We start from the raw sequence: 23,439 nt of genomic DNA, 5'->3' as shown, positions 1-23,439 counted from the left end.
TGTGCCCTTCAAAGCATTTCCAGAGGCCAGGAGAGGCTACCCCTCCCAGGCCCTTCACACCTATTTCCAAAGGGAGAGGGTGTAACACCCACTCTCAGAGGAAATCCTTTGTTTTGCCTTCCTGGGACCAGGCTGCCCAGGCCCCAGGGGGGCAGAAACCTGTCTGAGAGGTTGGCAGCAGCAGTAGCTGCAGTGGAGACCCTGGAAAGTTAGTTTGGCAGTACCCGGGTTCTATGCTGGAGACCCGGGGATGCATGGAATTGTCCCCCAATGGTATTGGGGTGACAATTCCATGATCCTAGACATGTTACATGGCCATGTTCGGAGTTACCAAGGTGATGCTACATATAGGTATTGACCTATATGTAGTGCACGCGTGTAATGGTGTCCTCGCACTCACAAAGTCTGGGGTGCCCACACACTAAGTAACTTTACACCTAACCTTCACCAAGTGAGGGTTAGACATATAGGTGACTTATAAGTTACTTAAGTGCAGTGTAAAATGGTTGCGAAATAACGTGGACGTTATTTCACTCAGGATGCAGTGGCAGTCCTGTGTAAGAATTGTATGAGCTCCCGATGGATGGCAAAAGAAATGCTGCAGCCCATAGGGATCTCCTGGAACCCAAATACCCTGGGTACCTAGGTACCATATACAAGGGAATTATAAGGGTGTTCCAGTGTGCCAATGAGAATTGGTAAAAATAGTCACTAGCCTGCAGTGACAATTTTAAAAGCAGAGAGAGCATAAATACTGAGGCTCTGGTTAGCAGAGCCTTAGTGATACAGTTAGGCACCACACAGGGAACACATACAGGGCATACTTTAAGAGCACTGGAGTCCTGACTAGCAGGATCCCAGTTATACATAGGCAAAAACAAACATACATACAGTAAAAATGGGGGTAACATGCCAGGCAAGATGGTACTTTCCTACACTTACTCCTAGTGTACTTTGCACATGAATGCTGATGTTGCAGGGTGTTTATTGTATGTACTGTGGCTGATAGCGCCTGTTGCTTTTTGTATGTGTTACCTTTCTCTTTCTTCATGGCTTTTGGTTTGTATTGCTCATAAACGCGGACATTGTTTTATGGATATTAATGCTATTCTTTGTTGCCAATGCTTATGCTTCTGTTTTGTATGTCTTGTTTTGTGGTTCTCTGCGCCTGTTACTCTTTGTTTGTGTGCTGCTGTTGTCCGTCGCTTGTTTCACTCTTTTTTTGTTACTTTCGATTACTGTCATTTGTGCATGCAGATGTATGTGTTGAATCTGTAGATGCAGATGTTGCTATGTCGCTTTCTCCTTTTTTGCAATATCTACCTCGGTGTCATTACACGAGCCCCTGTGCCATTCAAAAGACACCAGTTGAGCTTTGCCTTAGAACAGGTCTTTCCTGTGGTTGGTAGTATCTATGGAGTCCTCAGTTTATGAATACGATTTGAGTATCAGAAACACTAATCAGTGACTATGAGGCTTTGAACGTGCTATGTTTTTCCCACTGGCTCGGAAGAGAGGACTTGAGCAGTAGCAGCTTCCAGCAGCTGGCTTGTGCCTCCTGTCTTGCTGGCTTCCTGAGGAGTGGAGCTGGGATATGGCAGATCGGTTTGTTGTGGGGCAGTGAAATGTCTTCTCTCCCACAGTGTTGGCTCTTTCTGTGGTGCTGCGACACACTCTGGGCTCGACGTCTTCACATACCACATTGTTTGCTGGGCTGAGGCACAGTCATTCAAAGGGCTGAAGGTCGTTAGATGACTTCTACAGTAGTGGAGGCAGACCTCCTTCCTGGGGCATTGGCCCCTGGCTCTTGGCACTGGCCAGTGGTACCTCGGAATCACGGCCCTTCCATCTGGCCCCCTTCCCACCAGGCGTCGGTGTTCACTTGGTGAGCATATATAACCTCTCACCGAAGGGCTTCCAGATAAAGGGTGGAGAGGTTAAGGGAGACTTTGTGGCAACTAGGCCTTCTGTGCCTGTTATGACTGGATATGCCCAGGGTCTGAACCCATTTAACTCCCTTGAATTTTTCATTGACCCTGTCTGCCTCCTCCACCTGTACTTTTCAGAACCATACAGGAATCATTTGCTAGGGATCATTGGCTGCTCCCTCTTTTGTGCTGCACAACGCAACTCACTTTCTCCTTTCGCATTGCCTCATGTAATGTAACGTTTGTGTTTGTATCAGGCTCACTTGTAATTCCTCTCCTCTTGTATCTTTACTTTGCCTATTGTGAAGCGCTCTGACACCTTCGGGTAAAGTCCGCGCTATATAAAAACGCATTAAATAAAAAATAAAAATAAAAAACTCACACTGGGGGCCTGGGGGATCCCCCTCTCCTGGGTGGACCTCACATCCCAGGAATCGCAGCTCAGTGGATAATGATTTGCTTCCTGATACTTCTGAATTGACTTCTTAGAAGGCTGGTTGTATCATGGTTGCCTCCTCTCCTGTTCCTGCGTTTACTCCCTATAACATTCTCTGCCTAGCATCTGGCTCGTTTTCTTTGACTCCATATAGTGTTGTCAGATTGCTTAATCGTGCTACCAGGCACTCTGTTTTTATCACATGTAGGTGGACCCTCTGGTCCACATTAATCGTAGCTGCCATTGTATGCTACTGACCAGCTTAAAGTGGCAAGTGTCTGCTTGCACCACTGTTTCTTTTCTCACTTTCTGCAGCACTCCACGTTTAAGCAGACACCGTGATTCCATTTTCAGAGCATGTTTCCAAACTTCACACACCTCGCCTAGCACCACCCCTAAAGATTAAACTGCTGCCACATGCTTTTCAATCATGGACTCCGAAGGGGCAGATAGGTTCCCAATACAAATCTGGGTATTTCACCCAGTCAGGAATATGGAGCTCTGTATAAAGGCACACAGTACAATACAGCACAATGTTTCATAGAAGTAATAGTAGTAGTAGTAGTAGTAGTAAAGAAAAAAAAAAAAAAGGAAAAATGTCAATGTGAGGTTAAAAGGTGAGCTCTGTTTCCTAATGAATGATTTTTATTTCACTTGGCTTCCCAATACATTTCAACCTAAAATGCGGTCATCCAGATATTAGTTAAATAGATGGGTGTTTAAGAAAGCCCCACATAGCTTTTTTGGGGGCTTATCACCTTACCGGCCCAGATACATCTGCCATTGTTTGCATTTTTCAGGTAGGCTGTTGACTCTTCTGTGATTTCCTGCTATAGCCCTTCCTCAAATGTAGTATATTCTTAATGAGATAAAGTAGAATCCTAGTCCATGCACAACTGCTGTTGTAGGGTATTCACTCACTATCTGCATGCCTGTTCATTGTACACTAACTTGTCTCTAACCCCTTATTCGCTAATTCTCTTTTTGTTATCACTCTCTCTCTTTGTATGCATCTTGCTGATGTGTCATGCTACTGTCTACATTAACAGATCACAAGAAGTCCTCCCCTTTAAGATGAATGGGCATATGACAGATAGATTCGAACCGGAGCACTTCAGTTTAAGCTCTGAAGTGCCCATGGCCGACTGCCCATCGGTGACTCCTCGTCACATAGTTTGGTGGGGTTAACCCTGTAACTGACCCTGTCCCATTCTGTGACTAGTAAGGGACTATCGCCTCCCCTCACTGGCTGACCCACACCAAGGTCAGCCGGTGAGAGTAGGCACAAGCCCAACCCTTCCGGAACCACTAAGGCATCTCACCACGAAATCACTGCTGCAACCCTTCTTTAGGTAGAGCATAGCACCGCTCAAGCACTGCTTTTCCGACGTGTTGGTATATATCTGGGCTTTAAATTACGCCCACCGCACACCCATCACTTTCACTCGTTCACAGGTTTGCATTTCAAAAGTCCTTTGTTTTCGTTGGTTACTGCTTTAAGTTTGTCCCTCCTTAGGGCGGTTTTGTTACCGCCTCGGCCATCGACCCTGTTACATGGATAATTGTACTATTGCCGATAACGTTGACTGCGAGCAAACTTCTTTTTCCTTTTTTTCTCTATCATTTGTGCTCATGGCGGTGCTTTGATTCGGCTTGCTTATGTCAACTGTATTACTTTTTATTTTCAGTTTGTGTGGCAAGAAAGTTCCAGTTAGAAATTTACAACGCTAATAGCTCTAATTTGAGCAAACGCGAGAACTGGTGCATTCCAAATGCTTGTTTTATTTTTTTTATCAGGTCACGCTATTTTGTAGGACCTACTTGCCTGCTCTGGTGAGTTCACAAAGAACTGATGTTCTGTTTAATCCGAAAGCAAAAAAGATGCCTTTAAAAAATGTTCTTGATACTTTGCTCTGTGTTCAGAGACACAGGTCAAAAGTCACTTTTTTCTTTTTCCATTTTGACTGCAGAGTTCTAGGATTGGCTAAGGTGACCTGTCTGCCCTGCTGTAAAAACTGAAATGAAAGGCTAGGTGTTTTTTTCCTAACACACAACACTGAAATAAATAAGTCAACTGTACAAAAAAAAGAAAAAGTCAAAATACATGTCAGTAGCTATGAAAGAGCATTTTTGTTCTTCAATGTGATGAAAAAAGTATTTCAATATGATGAAAACAAATAACATTTTATTTGGTGATTTGCAAATGATAACCCCAGTTTTCACAGATTATTAATACACTGCAGAGTTTATCAGTAAAGCTGCAAGTTAGTGGGAAGGTTTGTGGATATTTCTGGAAAATGTACTGTCTGTAAATGACAGAGTGTTACTACATCATGGTTTAGTAAAATATTTATTGAAAGTGAGTGTTTAAACATAAACTGGGAAATTCTTCTGCCCTGAAGGCAATGCTATAAGTAAAGTAAGGCAAGTCACGGATCATGTATACCCTATATGTGGACTAGATTCTCATTATACTTGGAGCAAACATTCAGGGACAGTATGACAATGTTTTGGTCCAGGGCAACGCCGCAAGCCTTCTCGCGGTGCTGCCCTGCGTCAAAACAGAAGGGCAGGAATGTGGGGTATCAATGAGATAAAGCGCCTTCCTGTCCATTTCCCCTGCGCTGGCACACAAATTGCTGCTGTACGCCAATGCAGGCACCCTTGCACGATTGGGCAAGGGGGCCTGCATTGCGGGATGATTGGTTTTGTGCAGGAATGGGCACCTTCTAACACAAAAACAATCCCAAGAGGAGTTTTCCTCTTTCTCTATGCAGCAAACAAAGAAACAGGAAAAAACAGGGAGCAATAAAGATATTCCACCCCGTTGCGACACTTCTATGCCTCCCCTGGAGTGGCGTAGGGTTTGGCACATTCCCAGGTTTACAAAATCTTGTAAATCTGGGAATGCATCAAATTCCATGGGTGATGTGTGAGAACAGCCAAACAACACCCAAGGAAACGCCTTCCCAGCGCAAAGTAAGGCAACTGTGTTGCCTTGCTCCATATCTACAATGCCATATAAAGCTGCACAAAGTGGCTTTGCGTGGCCTTGTAGATATGAGTAAGAAACCTGTGCCAATGTGTCAAAAAAAGTGACGCATCGGTGGCACAGCCCACTTGTAAATGTGCGCCTTAGTCTATTTAACCAAACAAAAGAGTTTTTTTTTTATACAGCAGAAATGATGAACTCACAAATTTGAAGGTACACTCATATGTGAGAATGAAGAAAAAGGTGACTCTGTAAAATAAAATATTTGCCAAGGATCACACAATTCTAGACCCACTCACGTGTCAAGTACATTATAGTTAGGTCAAGTAGATTATTCAAGTTACTCGACCTGCAGGTCTAGTAGCAATTTTATGATTTATGGAGGCCTTCTGCATACATATTCATTGTTGATATACTGCATTTTTTTCTGATCATTATTCAACTGCCGTGATTATTTTAGTAGATGCACGTGTTGTACTGCATTTAACTTAAATGCTCACGTTAATATTTTTGTATACTTTTGTTTGAGCCCTGCGAAGTGCCTATATAAATTCATTACTCAGACTAAGCGTGCTGCATTCTTTGTATTCTTTAGCCTCGTTCCCTCTTAGTTTGAAGCCAAGCAGAACAACAAGATATGTATTCTGCTCCACTCTTATGTATTCAGATAGCAACCCACTGTAGTTTTGATATGCTCGACATTCTGACAGGTGGAGAAAAAGTGGCAGCATAGGCAAGCAGTTTTCAGAACAACTCTTGCATAAATGCTTGTGCGTGGCTATTTTGTGGGTGAAAACGTATTCTCTAGTGGAGCATAATAGAAATGATACATTGTAAGATACTGTAAATATAAAGGAAATTATGTGTAGCAGATCTCCCTCCTTCTATTTAACTGATTGGTCAGGGGCCCTTCAGTAAATGTCCATTCTAAGAAATGTACCAAAGGTTTACTTTCGTCTGGATTTTTCAAACAGACTATGATCATTCAGAGTTTACCAAAGCTATGGCTACCAAAGAGAGAACAATCATCCATTTCCTGATTTCTGTTTTTTTCTGCCCTAAAGAATCAGAGGGTGGGGATATTTCTATTTCGAACTGGCAGGTCACGATCCCACAATGGAAACGTTGCAGTTTTATTTCTGTATGGAATTTCCTTAAGCTCTTGAAGCAGAAAGAGAATGAACAAAAGAAAAAGCGGCACAAAGAAAATTGATAATAATATATGACAAAATAAAGCTAGAAATGAAATAATTAAGACGACCAAAAGAAAACAATGCAAATCAAAAAGATTGCAATAAATAGGAAGAAACAAATGTGAAAGAGGGCTATTCTCAGAACTAGTATGAGTCAAGCTGTTTAGACAATAATTCATACCATAGGCTGCAAACTTTGCATCTACCGTACAGCACTGTTTATTCAGTTAACTGTAGGTCAAACTGCATACGATGGTACACATTATGGTATACTGAGGTCACTGTAGGGAAATATGTGTTTTTGACCACTGACTGTGTTGCACCACTTAGCACCTGGATTCGCTGTGTAGTGTTCACCAGTTGCAGACTACATTTTGTATTCAGTTTAGCTGTCTATTGACTTTATCGTAGCGTTAGACACTGCCATGTTAAATGTGTTCGTAATTTTCCACATTGTAAACTGTGCTTGTTTTCATGCTCTTTCTCACAAAAGAGCTAGGACATATTATGGGGGAGTTAGTCAGTCAGCATGATAAGGACAGCAGGAAATGGCTTAGACTTGGGAGAGACAATTCGGGAAACTGGCCAGTTCCAACCTGTTTCTTTCAACTCTGACCTAAATTAGCCAGCATGTTTGAATTGCTAAATGAGGGGTTTTTTTCCAGAAAGCTCCTTCTGTTTTTTTAAGGTATAAAAGACCCAGTGTGACAGCGAGAGAGTAGAGTGGCCTCAATCAGGATTCTTGATGTCGGATGCCTGATATCTGTCACGTGAGGGTGGTTATCTCTTTCTCTTTTGCAGTTGAAAGGGGTCAACTTCTTGCTGGCATGAGAAAGATGAAGAGCTTGGCAGGCCCTACCGTGATGAATTTTTACTTCATTATTGGCTTTGCATAATATAACATAACTACATATATTTACTGTGTACATTGCAGTTGAGAAACATTTTGGTACATTTTCCTTTCATTGCTGTGACTATTTTTAAACCTGCTTTCAACATTCTAACCTCCTTTTTAGGAACCTTGCGGTGAAATAATACATGTCTTCCTTGAACTAAGAGGTGCATTCCAGAGATTTTTGTCAGCTCAGTCATTAGTGAAAGCAAAACAGGTCACAGTATTTAAAACAACGGCAAAATAAAAACTATTTCAGCAAAACTACTTTCATGATAGCCTGTGTCCAAGGAAAACCTGTAAAACAAGCTTCAGAAAAATGATGAAAATTAATGTCATCGAGTAAGTCCAGTGATAGGGTAGCCCAGTAATTCTGTTCTTTGCCTAGCACTGGGACCCATCAGTAGACTGGTGTGAAATTTGCCTCCTTGACCTGAAGAGCATTTGCTCTCAACCAGCAGAGTGGGTGATAATGAGATGAGGCACCTCGGGTTTATGTAAGGAGTATGTCCGGTGGTATGAACAACATACTGTTTACGAATGCTTCTTCTGGACACAGTTGTAATATAGCCCACATGACCTATCAGCTTAAACAAAAAGCATACAAACACAGCTGTAATATAGCCCACATGACCTATAAGCTTAAACAAGAAGTATACAAACCAAAACTACACTGACAACAGAGGGAAAGTGAAAGGAAGCTTGCAAAACATGCAGGCGCACACACATACAAAACATAAATACATCAGAACACTTCAATCTCATGGAACATAGTTCAGTAAGTAAAAGTAAATAAATAGTAATCATCTAAAACATTTGAAAAAATCTTTTTTGGACCAATAAGAAATCACCGTAGTGGTTAGCGCACAAATTGTCCACTGTTTTGACTCAATGTTCCATTATACTGTATGTAGACCGTTAACTAATTCTGTTGGCTCCCAATATATTTGCTCTGTTTTTAAAAGTAACAAAAGGCCTTCCTCGTGTAGACATTCCTCTATGGGAGTTGATATTGCATATGTACTTTAATGCCATGACCGTTATCCCAAAGGAGTGAGTGAGCAGATCGGGATTACATTCAGAATGGTCAGAGACAGAGTTAAGAACCCCTGTAAGTGGTCCCATATACAGAAGTAGGTCAGGTGGCTCTGCATTGACAAGGTGTCTCTCAATTTGCAACCACAAAGAGGGGGTTAAAATAAATATAAGTCCATGTGGGTGAGGAGGAAGGGGGCAATACAGAAAGCAAGGGGAGTAACAAACAAGGGTGACAAAAACACAAGGGTTTGAGGGAAGCATGCAAGAGGAAGTGCAACACGAAGCGTAAGGGAGGCAGAGGAGAAGTCCAAAAAATTATTAGTAAGCCCCAATACGTCTTTATCAACAAGACAGCTTGCGCTGTCCGCAGGGTGCAATTAATCAGGGTTTCGAGTTCAGTCACACTGTGACCATATTGATAGGCATTACATTTTAACAGAGCATGGTTACAGAAACACAAAGTCTGGATTTAAAATGTAAAGCAGTGGTTTTGTATAATAAAACATAATTATGACCAGTATAGGAGATAGGGATTTTTTTGCGGAAGACATCGTGATGCAAAAAGTTTAATTAGCTTAGGCAGTGTTGAGTGAAAATGCATGCAGAAAACCCATGCACCACACTGAGATAGTAGATGTTCTTGTGATGCTTGTTTATTCCATTTTTAATAGACACAACTATCTGCTAAAGTCCTATGTTTACTATACCAGGCCGAGGCCTGTGGATCGTGCAAGACGTACTGTCAAGGTTCAACTGATCCCGAAGGAGCCTGGGAGTAGTTTAAAAGCCTTCAGAGGATAACTTATTAGTACCAACGAGAGCACACAAGTCAGGAACATCCTGGGTTAGTGAAAAACACTGGCAACACCACGAGAACCACTGGTGGGAGAAAGAAATGTTATAGTGTTCTGAGTTGCAGCATTGCGACTGATTTCTTTCTGATGCTTTCATTGTGCTAGCATTGCAACCGACTTGCTTATTGAATATGCACAAATTATTTATATATATATATATATATATATATATATATATATATATATATATATATATACACACACATACATACATACATATACATACATATAAATATTGTGGCTTGCCTTCATGGCCGACATAACGTGAGGTCTCGAGCTACCAGCTGCCCAGCACTAAATCCTACATAATCCTGTATCCCAACTTTGTAGGTCAACACCCTGCACAAACCTACAAACACTGCATTCTCAGCTGTATATGGGACATCTGCTGAATGGCAGCATTAGCTCCCTGGGGCCTGTCCAGCAGGATCACCAGAGCTAACGCCTGATCAGGGCCTCGCCGGCGCCATAAGGACCAAGTGAATGGCAAGATGTTACCTGAGCACTGGTACGGCGCAGGCAGTGACTGGACTGGAGGGTGAGGAGGCTGAGGTTATCAAGGTGTAGATGAGCATGGTGGTCCTTGTTCCTTGCAACCCAGCTCCCCGGGATTCCCTCGGACCCCCTCAGCCAGGGACAACATAACATGAGCCTTGTGGGTGGGCCGAATCAAGGGGCGAGGCGACCCCTGTGATCCATCGTGCCGATATCAGTGGACCTGAGCCCGACCGGACCAGCTAGGAGTGCAGCGGCCCCCCACCTGCTGAGTCCCAACAGGTAACCTTCCCAGGCGGGACAAGGCCTGGGTGGGGCTGAGCCATTGAGAAGCACAGAGAGCGGGATCTCCACCGCTGTGGAAGATACAGCAGCAATTATATGTCAGCACCTGGCTCTGGAATGGAGGAGTGGGCGAAATGCAAGGAAAAGAGGCCCCCACACATAAGTGAAGGAAACCAGGTGGGGCTCTCTCTCCGCAGGAGTGTGGGGAACGGTCCAATCCATAATCTCCCCCAGTGGATAAACCATTGAAAGCCATGCTAATTGAGTTCCACTGAACTGTAGTTTGCGGGCCCGACGCCGGTGGGTGACTCCCAGGAGTCGCTCTGTTGTGCCATACTCTGAGGGATCCTTGGCTGTCAAAGGCTGTTCTGGTGCCTTGAATAGCAGCTAATAGTTCAGCTCGCAATGGCTCTATACCTCCCTCAAGCTGGCTCCCTGCTACATCTTTTCTTTCTTATCGCATAAGTCTCTGTGCTGATTGGCGGGGTGTAGTGTTTTGGGTAATGGAGTTGCAGTGTGTGAACGCGCTGCTCTGTCCTTACCTATGTTGTTTGCCGTGGCAGCCTTGTGGCACCCTGATGAAGGACGGTTAGGTGTCTTTCCCTGTGTATGCGGCCGGCTGTGAGGCTACCACTAATATCATCCCCCCTGCCTCAATCAAGGCAGGTTTGGGTCACCCCGTGACTGACACCCAGGGCACTCGAGCGCTCACACACTCCTGACCCCAAGTGTCCAGCCAGAGACCTCCTGGTGTGGTCCACACAGTTGTTGTCACCTCTCAGAGTTGTTACTACTGCAGCTCTGGATATGAAAGTATGGTGTGTGCGCTATAACATAATTAACGCGGCAGCGACCTGCACAGGTCTCCTTGGTGCTTCAGAATGAGCTCCTGCAGCACAGAGCACTCGTGGGCCTCCATTCAGTCTACATGGGCTCCCTCCAAGGATTCCTCAGAACACAGAGCAAATGTGACATAAGAACAAGATTTAAAGGCATATTTTATTGACCCTTCACTATTCAACTGAACAGAACACCTGTTTTTGTCAACTCGCCAGAAGGGGCAAGTAAGTCCTAAAAATAGCTCGACCTGATCAAATAAGACTCGCCATAATGAGTGGCCGAGTAGATTTTTTGAGCCCTGACAAGGGACTCTAGAAAACTATGATGCACCCTTCTATGGAATGCTGAGGATGGGGGTGGGGCTCCTCACGGGAATTGAAGTAGATGGGGCCAGTTTTGGGGTGGGTGGGTCCAAGCCATAGGTACTGACACTGAGACCCACAATGGGAGAGGCAAGGGGCTGTGATGGACTCAATACACCCGCACCTCATGGACATGAGTAGTTGTTTGCCGAAATGCATGGAAGATAGATGGGATTAAGGGAAACAGACGGTTGATTCTGGCTGGGGGCTTCTGAGCGCACTGATACTGTTCCTCCCAGTTGGACGATCGGGGATGCTGTGCAGGTCCTGGCACAGATGGCGGGTGGGCATAAGTAAGCTGCAGGTTGTGCTTAAAATATACATGGTTGGGAAGGATTTGGTTGTTGTTTTTATTATCATTATCTAGATCAGAGGTTTAATACTAGGCGATCTAAAGCACAGGCTAATCACATGAGTTGGGGACGACTTTCATGGTTGTGCATGGTAGATTGTGGTAGGCAGGTATAGACTCCTGTCCTGGAACACCATAGGGATGGGTTCCTTTAAGAAACCATATAGGGTACTCTCCTTCCTGAAGAGACATAGGATTCGCATAGCATGTCTACAGGAGACACATTTGGATGACGCAGGGGCGGACAGATTAGTAAAGAAGTGACGTGGCCAGCTGTTTCATTCCTTCTACTCTACGTACACCAGGGGCACTCTGATATGGATGGCACTCAGTCTGCCCTTCGCATTAAAATATATGCAAGCAGACTAGGAGGAAGGTACGTTTATGTGCAGGTGTCCCTGGATGGACGCACAATTACACTGCTTAAAGCCCCACATGTAGATGACTGCACATTCTTTCTCTCCATGAATGATCTGACTATGAAAGAGGTGGGGACCCCATTGCTTTGGATGGGTGATTTCAATTGTGTACTTGACGGGGACATGGCCAGGAGTCCCCCAAGGCGAACACCTAGCCTCTCATGTTTGCGTACCTTAGGGTAGTCATGCACCACATGAAGTTAATAGATATATGGCGGGAGAGTCTATACCTGCCAATCGCTCACACACAATACATTTAGCAGCTTAGATAGGATATTAGGTGCAGGTATTAGATGACTGGAAGACATGAAAGTGACTCACATGGGACGCTTCCTCTCAGGTCACTCTCCGGTATGTTGCGAACTGCCATGGGGCGGCCCCTCTCTCAGCCCTAGATATTGGAGACTACCTTCAGAGAACCTTACAGATCCAGTAGGATGGGAGAACATATCGTGCTCGATGACTGACTAATTAACCACAAATTAGGGTACCATGAACCATAGGGCTACTGAGTGAGAGGCAATGAAGTCTGTGATATGAGAGACATGCATGGTTTTGACACGTGGGGTACGTAGGCAATTACAGTCGGAACTGCGCAGAGATGAAACACACTTGGCTTCATTACAAACCCAGGAACAGACTTTCAGATAGGCAAAGAGAGGAGCACACTGTACGTTAATATTTAGGAGACATTTGAGACAGGTTATACAGGTTTACACTTGAACAATCCAGGTAATTATTACATAGAGAGGGAGATAAGTCGAGGAGACTCCTAGCGTGGATCTTACGTAGAAAAAGAATCTACCAACTATAACGCACCTAACAACAGCTGGAGGACAACTAGTGACCACTAGGGTAGTGGGAGCATTTAGAGCCCATTTACAGGTAGTGTACACCGTGGATCCTTATGTCTCCCCAGACTGCTATTCTTCGTTCTTGGAAATCCTGGGCATTCCCAAACTACCACATGTGGCATTTGAGGAGTTGGAAACTCCACTGGAGCTTGAGGAACTTAGGGCAGTTTTGATAATGCTTCCCCGGTCAAAAGCCCCAAGAGGGGACGGATTCCCCACCGAATTACCAGGCACACACAGCAGTGACCACCCAACACTTACTAGAAGTATTTTATGAGGCACGTGATTCAGGTATGCTCCCACCAACTATGAGGGAAGGTGAGATACGCATGGTCTTAAAACCCGGGGGGAGATAGAACCAGCCTGGCAGCATACCGGCATATCACAATAGTTAACACTGAGATCAAAAATACTGTGTAAATTGCTGGTGCTCCGCCTGGCCCCACACATGACGACCTTTATATATGAGGACCAATGTGCTTTTATCCCAGGTCAAAGTACAGGTATGAATCTGAGAAGACTGACCCATGTGTTCCATGAGGTGAGGTGGCCAGATGAAGAAAGGTGCTAGTCTCTACTGGCCCTGAGAAAGCATTTGATACAGTCATCTGGGGGTAATATTGGAAGTCCCGATAGTGGCGGGATTTGGTCCCCAATTCCATGGTTAGGTGAAGCTGCTATAAACAAATCCAGTGGCTAGAGTGCGAGTAGGGCAGATTTGATCGGAGGCATGGACACTGGGACAAGGGACACAAAAGGGATGCCCAGTATTCCCACTCCTTTTTTCCCAAGCAATAGAACAGTCGGCAATTAATGTGAGTTGGGAATTGCAACCATGGGGTATACAGCTAGGTGAATTACACCATATCATCTCAAGGTGCATGGACGACACTTTCCTTCACATCAAGTCTCCTCGTGTTGTGTTGCCAGTGCTGCTAGATGAATATGGGGAAGTTTCAGGACTCAGAATTAATCGGGCTAAGTCCCTAGTGTTCCCTATGGCCTCGCTGTGCTGCACACCAAAGGAGCTCCTCCCAAATCTGGGATTACGCAGGGAATTGGTGTCTTTTCGATACTTGGGGATCCAGATAGCACACACCCAAGCTCAACAATTCCAACTCAATATGGGAAGGGTAGTGGCCTCTCTTAAGACCTCAGTGACATTCTTGAATACACTCCCCTTGTATTTGATGGGTAGACTTGCCATCTCTAAAATGGCACTCATTCCCCGATGCTTATATATTCTCAGGAACTGGATGAACCCTATCCTGGCATGCATATTTAGGCAATTAAACTCACTCCTGATTTCCCTTCTGTGGGCGGCTAAGCAGAGCAGAGTAGCATTGGACACACTAACCAGGCCATATTCATTGGGTGGGCTGGAAGTCCCACACCTAGAACTATATTATTATGTGGCCCATTTGCAACACGGATCAAGGTGGCTAGATACCAAAGCGAGTTGAGAAACGCAACTTTTATCGGGGATGGTAAATGCAACTAGTCTACCTGAACTACTGATAGACGGGGTGAACACTGCTAAAGACTCCGCACATACAGTACGCCTAACTGCTAGGGTGTGGTAGCAATTTATTTTAACTGTATTAAAACGTGCACCATTCCATAGGGAACTACTGATATGGTCAGGCGGATGATGACCAGTATGTCTTTCTGCTCCTGGAGAGAGGAAGGATGTGAGCAATTGGGGAATCTGTACCCTAATGAATACTTTATTTTGTTTGAAAATGCATACACGGACTTTGGTCTAGGTCCTAGGCACTATCTGCAAAACGCAGGTTTAACTGACATGGCCAAGCATACATGGCCATGTTACCCAATGGACACCCCACCTACGCACACCCTGAGAATATTATCAACTGCTGGATTGGGAAGACACTTGATCACGCTTCTCTATGTGGGCAGTCACAAACAGAGGGCCTACACAGCCCATGCAGCCTGCACTGTGACCTAGACACCCCATCAGGGAATCTGATTGGGTACATTTGTCCGGCAATGCCCGCTTTCGATTAATATATTTCAATTTCCTGCACAGGACCCCCAAAGATCTCAATTACATTACGCAGACAAAACTAGCTACGTACCCTTCATGTAATGTTAAGAGGGGGCAGAGTTTTTACACATGGAATGGAAATGTAGAGCAGTATATAACTTGTGGGAATAAGTATTAAATGAAATGGTACCAGCACGCACCTGCCTATAGCCCTCACACCTCAGCATTACATCTTAGGTAACTTCAAACGCCCACAAGGCCGAAAAATGGCACATAAATCCTAACAGTTGACCATGGTGTTAGCACGGTGTAGAGTAGCCATTACCTGGATGCCCCTATAATAGGTTGTTGGCACAAGGATATGTCAGAGTGGTCCCTAGCGGAAGAGACATATATATGACTTAGTACGACAGACTAGAAGAGGCTCTTATTGCCTGGAGAGCTCTTTGTGAAAATAAATAAACCTTGACCACACAGTAATGACACAATCAGACAATATCAAGGTATCAGATGCACCAGGGATCTCGGATGCAAATAGGCCAATATGGGCAATCACAATGGATGCACAAACAGAACTGTTATGGGAGAGATGAATTGTCACTATTGATGCTTGCTAAACATAATTGTTTGTCTATATACAGTACAGCACATAATGGAACCACTAATGTACAGCCTAACACTGAAGTCTGTATGTTTCCGAAGACCATGTTTTGCTATAAAAATGAAAAATAAAATAATTTATATCTATATATGTATATATCTACAGTTAGAAATGCGGTCTCTAGTTGGCTGTCAGTTTGTACCCTGTCCAAGTAAAAGCCCTCACTCTAATCAGGATAAGGAAGATACCCGCTCAGATAACCCCTGCTCACCCCTTTGGTAGCTTGGCATGAGCAGTCAGGCTTATGTCAGAAGCAATGTGTAAAGCATTTGAACATAACACTCAGTAACACAGTGAAAACACTACAAAAGGACACCACACCAGTTTTAGAAAAATAGCCAATATTTATCTATATAAAACAAGACCAAGTATGATAAAAATCCAATATAATGTTACACAAATATGAATTCTGCAAGATTTAACTTAAAAATAAAGTTCCTTGAAGTCAATAGAGCCACCTTCGGCTATCATGGCATCGTGATCAACAAAACCAACAGGTCAGGTAGGCCGTGGCATCGTGGGCCAGCTATGGTGTCAGGAAGACCCAAAAACAGTACCTTTGGAATTGCAGGGCGGCGTGATCCTCGTGGTGAGCTCCGGAGTGCGGCGTAGCTGGCGTCGCGTTGTCGGTGTGGGAGTCGCCAGGCCCTTGAAGTCACACTCGTTCGGATCAAACTCTGGGTTGATGAAGTCAGAAGCGCTAGCGTGGATGGCGTTGGGGTGTGAAGCGGGATGATGGGACGTGCAGTGCCCACAGGTCACGGCGCAGGCAGCGGCTCAGTGACAGCATCCAGCGGCGTCTGTGAGACCAGGGCTGCGATGAGAAAGAGGCAGTGCCACGTCCGGTGTCACCAGGTCACGTGCAGGCAGCGTCGTCATCGTGGCTGAAGCGAAGTCGGCTGTAGGCCCAAGCCAGCGGTGCGGGATGGGACGGTGCTTCGTGACCCTCACGAGCAGTGTCCACAGGCCACGGTGCAGGCAAGGATGCCTGGTGACAACTCTGGAGTCAATGATGCCGGTGTTGGGGGACGATGGCTGCGTTGCAGGACGGTGCTTTGTGTACCTCAAGAGCGGTGTCCACAGGCCAAGATGCAGGAAGCGGCACTCGTGTCAGCAGAAGCGGCGGCGGCGGGGATGGCCAGACTGCGCCGTGAGCAAGGCTATGCCGGAGTGCCGGCCCACAGGTCGTGGTACGAGCAGCGGCTTGGTGAAGTCATCTAATGACGGCTTCGGTGAGACAAGGGTCGCACGGTGTGAAGTGGGGCACTACGGCATCAGCAGGTCACTGAGCAGGCCAGCAGCCTCGTTGGTGGTGTCACAGTAGTTTATCCTCATGAACAGCACAAAACACACAGATCCCAGTGCTGCAGGCCGAGGAAACTGAAGTTTCTGGTATCCCTGAGACTTCCAACAGGAGGCAAGCTCTACTCCAAGCCCTTGGAGAACTTTCTCAAGCAGGATACACATCAAAGTTCACTCTTTGCTCTCTCTTAAGAAAGGAGCAGCAACTGCAGGCCAATCCAGCAAAGCAACACAGCACAGGGACAGTCCTCCTCCTCCAGCTCTTCTCCTTGGCAGAGGTTCCTCTTGATTCCAGAAAGATTCTAAAAGTCTGGGATTTTGGGTCCAATACGTATACCCCTTTCTGCCTTTGAAGTTGGCAAACTTCAAAGCAAAGTCTCAAGTGTTTGCAAGATCCTTCCTTGTCCAGGGCAGGCCCCAGACACACACCAGGGGATTGGAGTCTGCATTGTGTGAGGGCAGGCACAACCCTTTCAGGTGTTAGTGAACAGTCCTCCCTTCTCTCCTAGCACAGATGGCTCATCAGAATGTGTGGGCTACACCTCTGCCCCCTTTGTGTCACTGTGTAGAGAGAGGTGCAAACAGCTCAACTGTCGAACTGACCCAGACAGGGAAGCCACAAGCAAGCAGAGTCACAGAATGGTTTAAGCAAGAAAATGCCTACTTTCTAAAAGTGGCATTTTCAAACTCACAATCCTAAAACCAACTTCATTAAAAGATGTATTTTTAAATTGTGGGCTGAGAGACCCCAAACTCCACATTTCTATCTGCTCTCAAAGGGAATCTACACTTTAATAATATTTAAAGGTAGCCCCCAGGTTAACCTATGAGAGGGATAGGCCTTGCACAGTGAAAACCGAATTTAGCAGTATTTCACTGTTAGGACATCTAATACACATCAGTACATGTCCCACCTTTAACATACACTGCACCCTGCCCATGGGGCTACCTAGGGCCTACCTTACATGTATAATAAGGGAAGATTTGGGCCTGCCAAGTGGGTACACTTGCCAAGTCGAATTGGCAGTTTAAAACTGCACACAGAGACACTGCAGTGGCAGGTCTGAGCCATGTTTACATGGCTACTAATGTGGGTGACACAACCAGTGCTGCAGGCCCACTAGTAGCATCTGATTGACAGGCCCTAGGTGCCTCTAGTGCAATTTACTAGGGACTTACTAGTAAATCGAATATGCCAATCAGGAATAAACCAATCAACAATACTATTTACATAGAGAACATATGCACTTTAGCACTGATTAGCAGTGGTAAAGTGCCCAGAGTCATAAAGCCAACCAAAACTGGTCAGGAAAATTAGGAGGAAGGAGGCAAAAAGATTGGGGATGACCCTGCAAAAAAAGCCAGGTGCAACATATAGATATATATATATATACACACACACACATATACACACACACTTGTGTTAATGTTGTACATGCAACTGTTCTCTTACTGTTTACCTGTTATTGCCAATATATGGTTTATGCTAGTATCTTATTAAAGTAATATTGTATCAGTTATGTGTGTGTTGCTCTTTACTAAGTGTCTTTACTAATCTGTGCCCGATTGAAATTGCTTGGATGCCAGCAGCCAGTCCAAATCACGACCCAAAGAAACACTTTTCCGCAACCTTACAATCATGACTGATTAAGAAAAAAACACTCTAATTTTAATTTCCGGTTTCCAACCACCTCCTCGATGCTGGTTCACAGATAACTGTGGTTTTATGAGAAGCAGAGCACAAGTCAAGGGTATACGCAGGTAGATCTATTCACTTTTTTCACTGAGTGGACGTCGTCTCCCCTGCCAAGAAGTTGGGCCCCAAAGAAATATTCTGAAGCTGTCCCGGTGTCATTCTCAGATACTGGGACACATTCAGCAGTGCCTGCATGTTGTCTGCTTGCATTCTGAGCAGGTGATGGGGCTTTATTATTTTAAATACCAGATGAGCCCAAAATAAAGGCCAGGTTTGGGGGCCATCAGGCCTCCTTTTCATTGAGTGTCCTGGCTGGGACCGATCTGTAACCTCACACCTAACAGCAAATGCAATGTACAGAAAACAAAGTGTCTCAGCTTGTTATTACATCACAGGTACTTAAGAGAAGTATGCTTTTGACTCTGTTCAGTCCCTGTATACAAGGCAAATGAAAGCATTCACACAAATAATTTGAAAAACACGATTTTTTTTGTATTTCTTATATAATGCTATTTATCCCAAAGCAGGTTGTCAGAGTGCTTATCACACGTACACATTATACATTGACAATAAAACATGTGTGTGTAAATCAACATACAGGATGTATTACATAAATAAGGTTACAAGGTGTAGGAGTCAGTTCACTTCTATATTAGAAGGATTACAATTTATGAACTTCAAGCAACAAAAGGATTTCTATGTTAAAAGCAGTAACCCATTTACTCATCTAAAACAATACAAATATGCCATCTGTGTGTCAAGTGATGTGCTTTTCAGGGAATATATATTAATTTTATATGCTACTTTGATTCAAAATGGGGGCTAGACAAAACACAGTTCTCTCCAGCAAGTGCAATAACCTCTATAGTAATTTTGTCATTATTATTATTCCATGAGATGTACTGGGTACACAACATCTATGCAGCAGGTGCCTTAATCCCATAAGATGTTTTAAAATGCAGACTTTGCAACCAATTAAGCAGAACAAATGTACTGCCATTTTTCACCTTGTTGCCAATTTCTTAGTGGCAGAATTAAAAAAAATATTTTTTATAAATTGAGGCCCAGATTTTGAGTTAGGGTTCTGTCTATTTTTTGACACAACTCTGACACAAAATCTCATTAGTTAAATATTGTAATGTAGTTAAATTTACTCATGGTCGACTTGCTAAATATATATGTGAGGTCTTAAAACCTGACGTCACTTCTTGTGAGGTCAAGCGTTGTGATGCCACATGCAATGGCATGCTCCATGACGTCACGGATCGTGATGCTATTTGCATACTGCCTAACTTGGTTAGTCTCCCACTTCTTTTTTTAGGGCCTGTGCCATGATTAGGACTGCAACTTAGGAAATACAACCAACAAAAGGATCTGCGTCAATAGCAGTAACACATTTGTCTACATAAAATGCAAATCGGTGATCTGCTTGTTACTCGATGTGCTCTGCAGCGTTTTGACCCTCTATGTTCCTTTAGGAGTCAAAACTGTGCCAAGCCAAAACACACTTCTCCAGGAGGTGCATTAATCATGAGAATAATCTTACTGTTATTGCCAGTCCCTGAAAATAACTGGGCACAGTAAGATCGCTGCAGCAGTTTCCTTAGCCGCATAAGATATTTGGAAAATGCAGTCTCCTTGTTACCAATTAAGTAGGCCACAACACATTACCTGTCAGATTTGCCCTTGTTGCTATTTTCTTTTCGATAGAGGTTTTTAAAAATAATTAAATGTATACGTAAACTGTCAGACTCTCTTTTCAAGAACCCACCCTCTTTTTCTTGCAGCACCTTGGAACCCAATTCATGTGTACACGGAGTATTGTCTTTTTCAGTACGAGTGTCTTTCAACATTAAAAGGAGACGACTCGTCCACTTTTTTTCCTAACTTTCTCCACTAAGTCTCAAGCATTCTAACACTAGACCGCTCATGAAAAAAGAGAGCCCTGGAAAGAAGCCATGTTAGGTGTAGCCGTATTCAATCAATGCGCTAAAAACCCATGACATGCCATTAGCCATTGAACGCGCGCCATGAGGTGTTTCAGATACACGTGCAGTAAATCGCTGGGTGAAAAGAGGGGTGACGAGATCGCCTACCTCTTACACCCGAATGGGACCCCATTCTTGTGGTGTTTGTTCAGATGCAGTCAATAACACTTCACGCGCTGCGGGTTGTTTCTGAATGCTCTGAAGGGCAAGTGGGTGCAACCGGGCGAATGTCCTTTGTATCGCGAGAGCAGTAGCTGTCATGTCGCCGGGTGGGCGAACTTGTTTGACGTCATTCTTAAAGACACAGAGCTGCAGATGGAAATTTCTCCTTTCTTCTGGAGATGGTGTCTTTGGACCGTATTGTTACTTTAAACCTCTGGAGCGCTGTAATGGGTTTGGTTCCACCTTCCTTTATAGATTTGAAACCAGTGCGGTGCTCGCTTGAGTGACTGTGACTGTTCTACAAGCATAATGTAACGTTATTCTCTTGCTGGTGTCTTGAAGTTTTCCGTTTCAGTTTCAGTCCAACTGAGAACACCGAATAGAATTCGAGTGTAGTCTCACCCATCCGGGATGTCTCCCGTGTGCTGAGAGCATGCAGCTGAACAACTTCTACGCTGCCGGAAATAAAAAGATCAATTACTTTAGTTGTTTCAGAGTTGCATGTGGAAGCGAGAGTATAATATAATTAATAAAACTCTTCAGACGTGATGATGGTAAAAAAGATCGTAGTTTAATCAGCCTGCTGGCTTGTGATTTCCGCAAACAAGCCTGATCCACAACTGTCTGACCAAGTTCAAACTAAAACATTCCAAAGGCCATTATGATGAAGTAACTCTGACAGAGTTCACTACATAACCAATATAACACATCCTTCTCCTTTCACATTAAACACTACAGTTTATGTCAAGACCTGAGGCTCTTATTATGCTTTCTTTTGGTGCTCTAATTCAACAGCAGCCGCAGTCAAGAAAAAATCACCAATCCCAGAAGGCTAGCGAACATGCTGCCAAAGGGAAAAAAGAACAATATATTGAACCAATCAGATATGTGTGGCATGTATGGTATACCTAACCTGAGTGCAAGCAGCCCTCTTTTCTTGCTGCTCGCAGTCAAGATAAGTATATCTTTCATTATACACAACTGCTTTACATATTTATTTCAATAATACTGTATATAGAGTCATTAACGATTTTTTTTTTTACTCTCACAGCTGTCAAAACCTGCATTCCAACATTCCAAGGCAGCCTCCCGGGTATACCATTACCCTTACATCAAGGGAGCCACTGGAATGTTCCATTTTTAAATACCTGATGTTAAATATAGATATAACTCCTAAACAAGGAATACATTTTCCAACAACTTAAAAATAATAAATATAACACATGCTATACTTGTCACTATATACAAGATGTATATAGATTATAACACATCTCCTTTCCTTAATATTTGAAGTCGAAGTCCTTGTGCCATGTCGGTCATTCTACAATTTTGGCTGCAATGTTCCAGAGAATCTTCTTTTCCTGAATCAATAGCTTGCCTTGTCCTCTCGATTGGTTCTTCGCTGGAGGATATCCTATCCATGCTCCATACTCTACTATCCTCCAGTGTTACCACATTCTTTTGCACTTTGATGATTCTCTTAGAATTAGAGAACTTGCTGCCATCTCTCCTGGTGGATTTGGGAAGTTTAACTTTAACCCATTGCCCAACCTTCCCTGGTTTATTCTTGGTACCAAATCTATTATCATACCACTTCTTGTATTTTTCTTGATTTCGCCTGACACATGCTGCAGCTTCTTCACGCTGCACACATTGAGGTGCGAACTTGGCTTGCTATCTGAAGGGAGATCCAGTCCCCTTGATTAAACACACATTCCAGGTGCTTTCAAACGGCAGCTACGTCCTCCTCAATAGTGAAGACTGTTGTGGCATGCGGGCCGGAATAGTTTACGTTGTTTCTGTCACTATGGTCGTTACTTGCTGCGGGAACGTGTTGTTTCCCCCCACTAAAACTAGGGAGGTAGCAGATATTTGGCCTCACACTGCTACTTCCAAGGTGAATTTTGACAAGTTAAGCAGACTGAAGGCTTTATTGTTTTAGAAGCATGTGGCCCTTACATCTGCACACAAGACTTACGCACTTCAGGTGGCAAGGTCATCGGCGGAAATACAGTCCCTGTTAAATACAAACTTTCCGAGACACTTTGGTGAGCTTGTGGGACGTATATTTAATGCTTCCAGCATGGCTGGATTAGCACATTTTTCAAAGCCGTTGGTGTTGTTTCGTTCACACCTTCTCTTCCATATTCGGTTTAATACCTTCGGCTATTCATTCAATTTTCGGAAGCATTTTCGGGGGATTTCCGATAACTTTGGCTTTATTAGCCAGCATTTTTCTGTTGCTGTTGTTTTTCCGCAGTGGCTGTCCCGCCGCAACAAGGACGAATGTGGGCGCTTCCAACAGCGCAGCTGTGTCATGAACGCATGATGCAGCACTTTGGAGCAACACTCCTGGAATATTTGGAGTGTAACTGTTCTCTGTCATTCAGACCGGTTTTGGATTGTGTGCAGCCTGTGTTTCGGTGCCGTTGGTGCTCTTTTGAACATGCACTGAATGTTTGTCTCTCACAGCAACGCCCCCAGTGGTTGATGCTGATCTGTTGATGTTCTCGATGAGGACTCATTACTGGACATGCGCGCTACGGCTGCGTTTGCTTCGAGAGGCTAATTACAAGATACCCTTCCTGGAGGAAGTTGATATTAACTCATTCATAGGCACTGCACAGGATGCCGCCTTGGTTGATACTGGGGCTTTGGAACCCACCTGCTCCTTGCTAGTCT

The 23,439-nt window shown here is 44.2% G+C and overlaps 1 protein-coding gene across 1 annotated transcript in view; it reads right to left on the bottom strand.

The window, feature by feature from the left end:
• CISD1 (CDGSH iron sulfur domain 1) overlaps positions 1–20,859 on the bottom strand; it is a 110,820-nt gene extending 89,961 nt beyond the window's left edge. Inside the window, exon 1 of the mRNA XM_069240975.1 lies at positions 20,704–20,859. Within this exon, the coding sequence (XP_069097076.1) occupies positions 20,704–20,728 (25 nt within the window). The 5' untranslated portion in view covers positions 20,729–20,859. The remainder of the gene's footprint in view (positions 1–20,703) is intronic.
• Between the last annotated feature and the right edge of the window lie 2,580 nt (positions 20,860–23,439).

Source organism: Pleurodeles waltl, chromosome 6 (genome assembly GCF_031143425.1).
Source record: "Pleurodeles waltl isolate 20211129_DDA chromosome 6, aPleWal1.hap1.20221129, whole genome shotgun sequence".
Taxonomy (NCBI): domain Eukaryota; kingdom Metazoa; phylum Chordata; class Amphibia; order Caudata; family Salamandridae; genus Pleurodeles; species Pleurodeles waltl.
The sequence above is the reverse complement of the archived record's forward strand: the minus strand, read 5'-3'. Positions and strand labels throughout refer to the sequence as shown.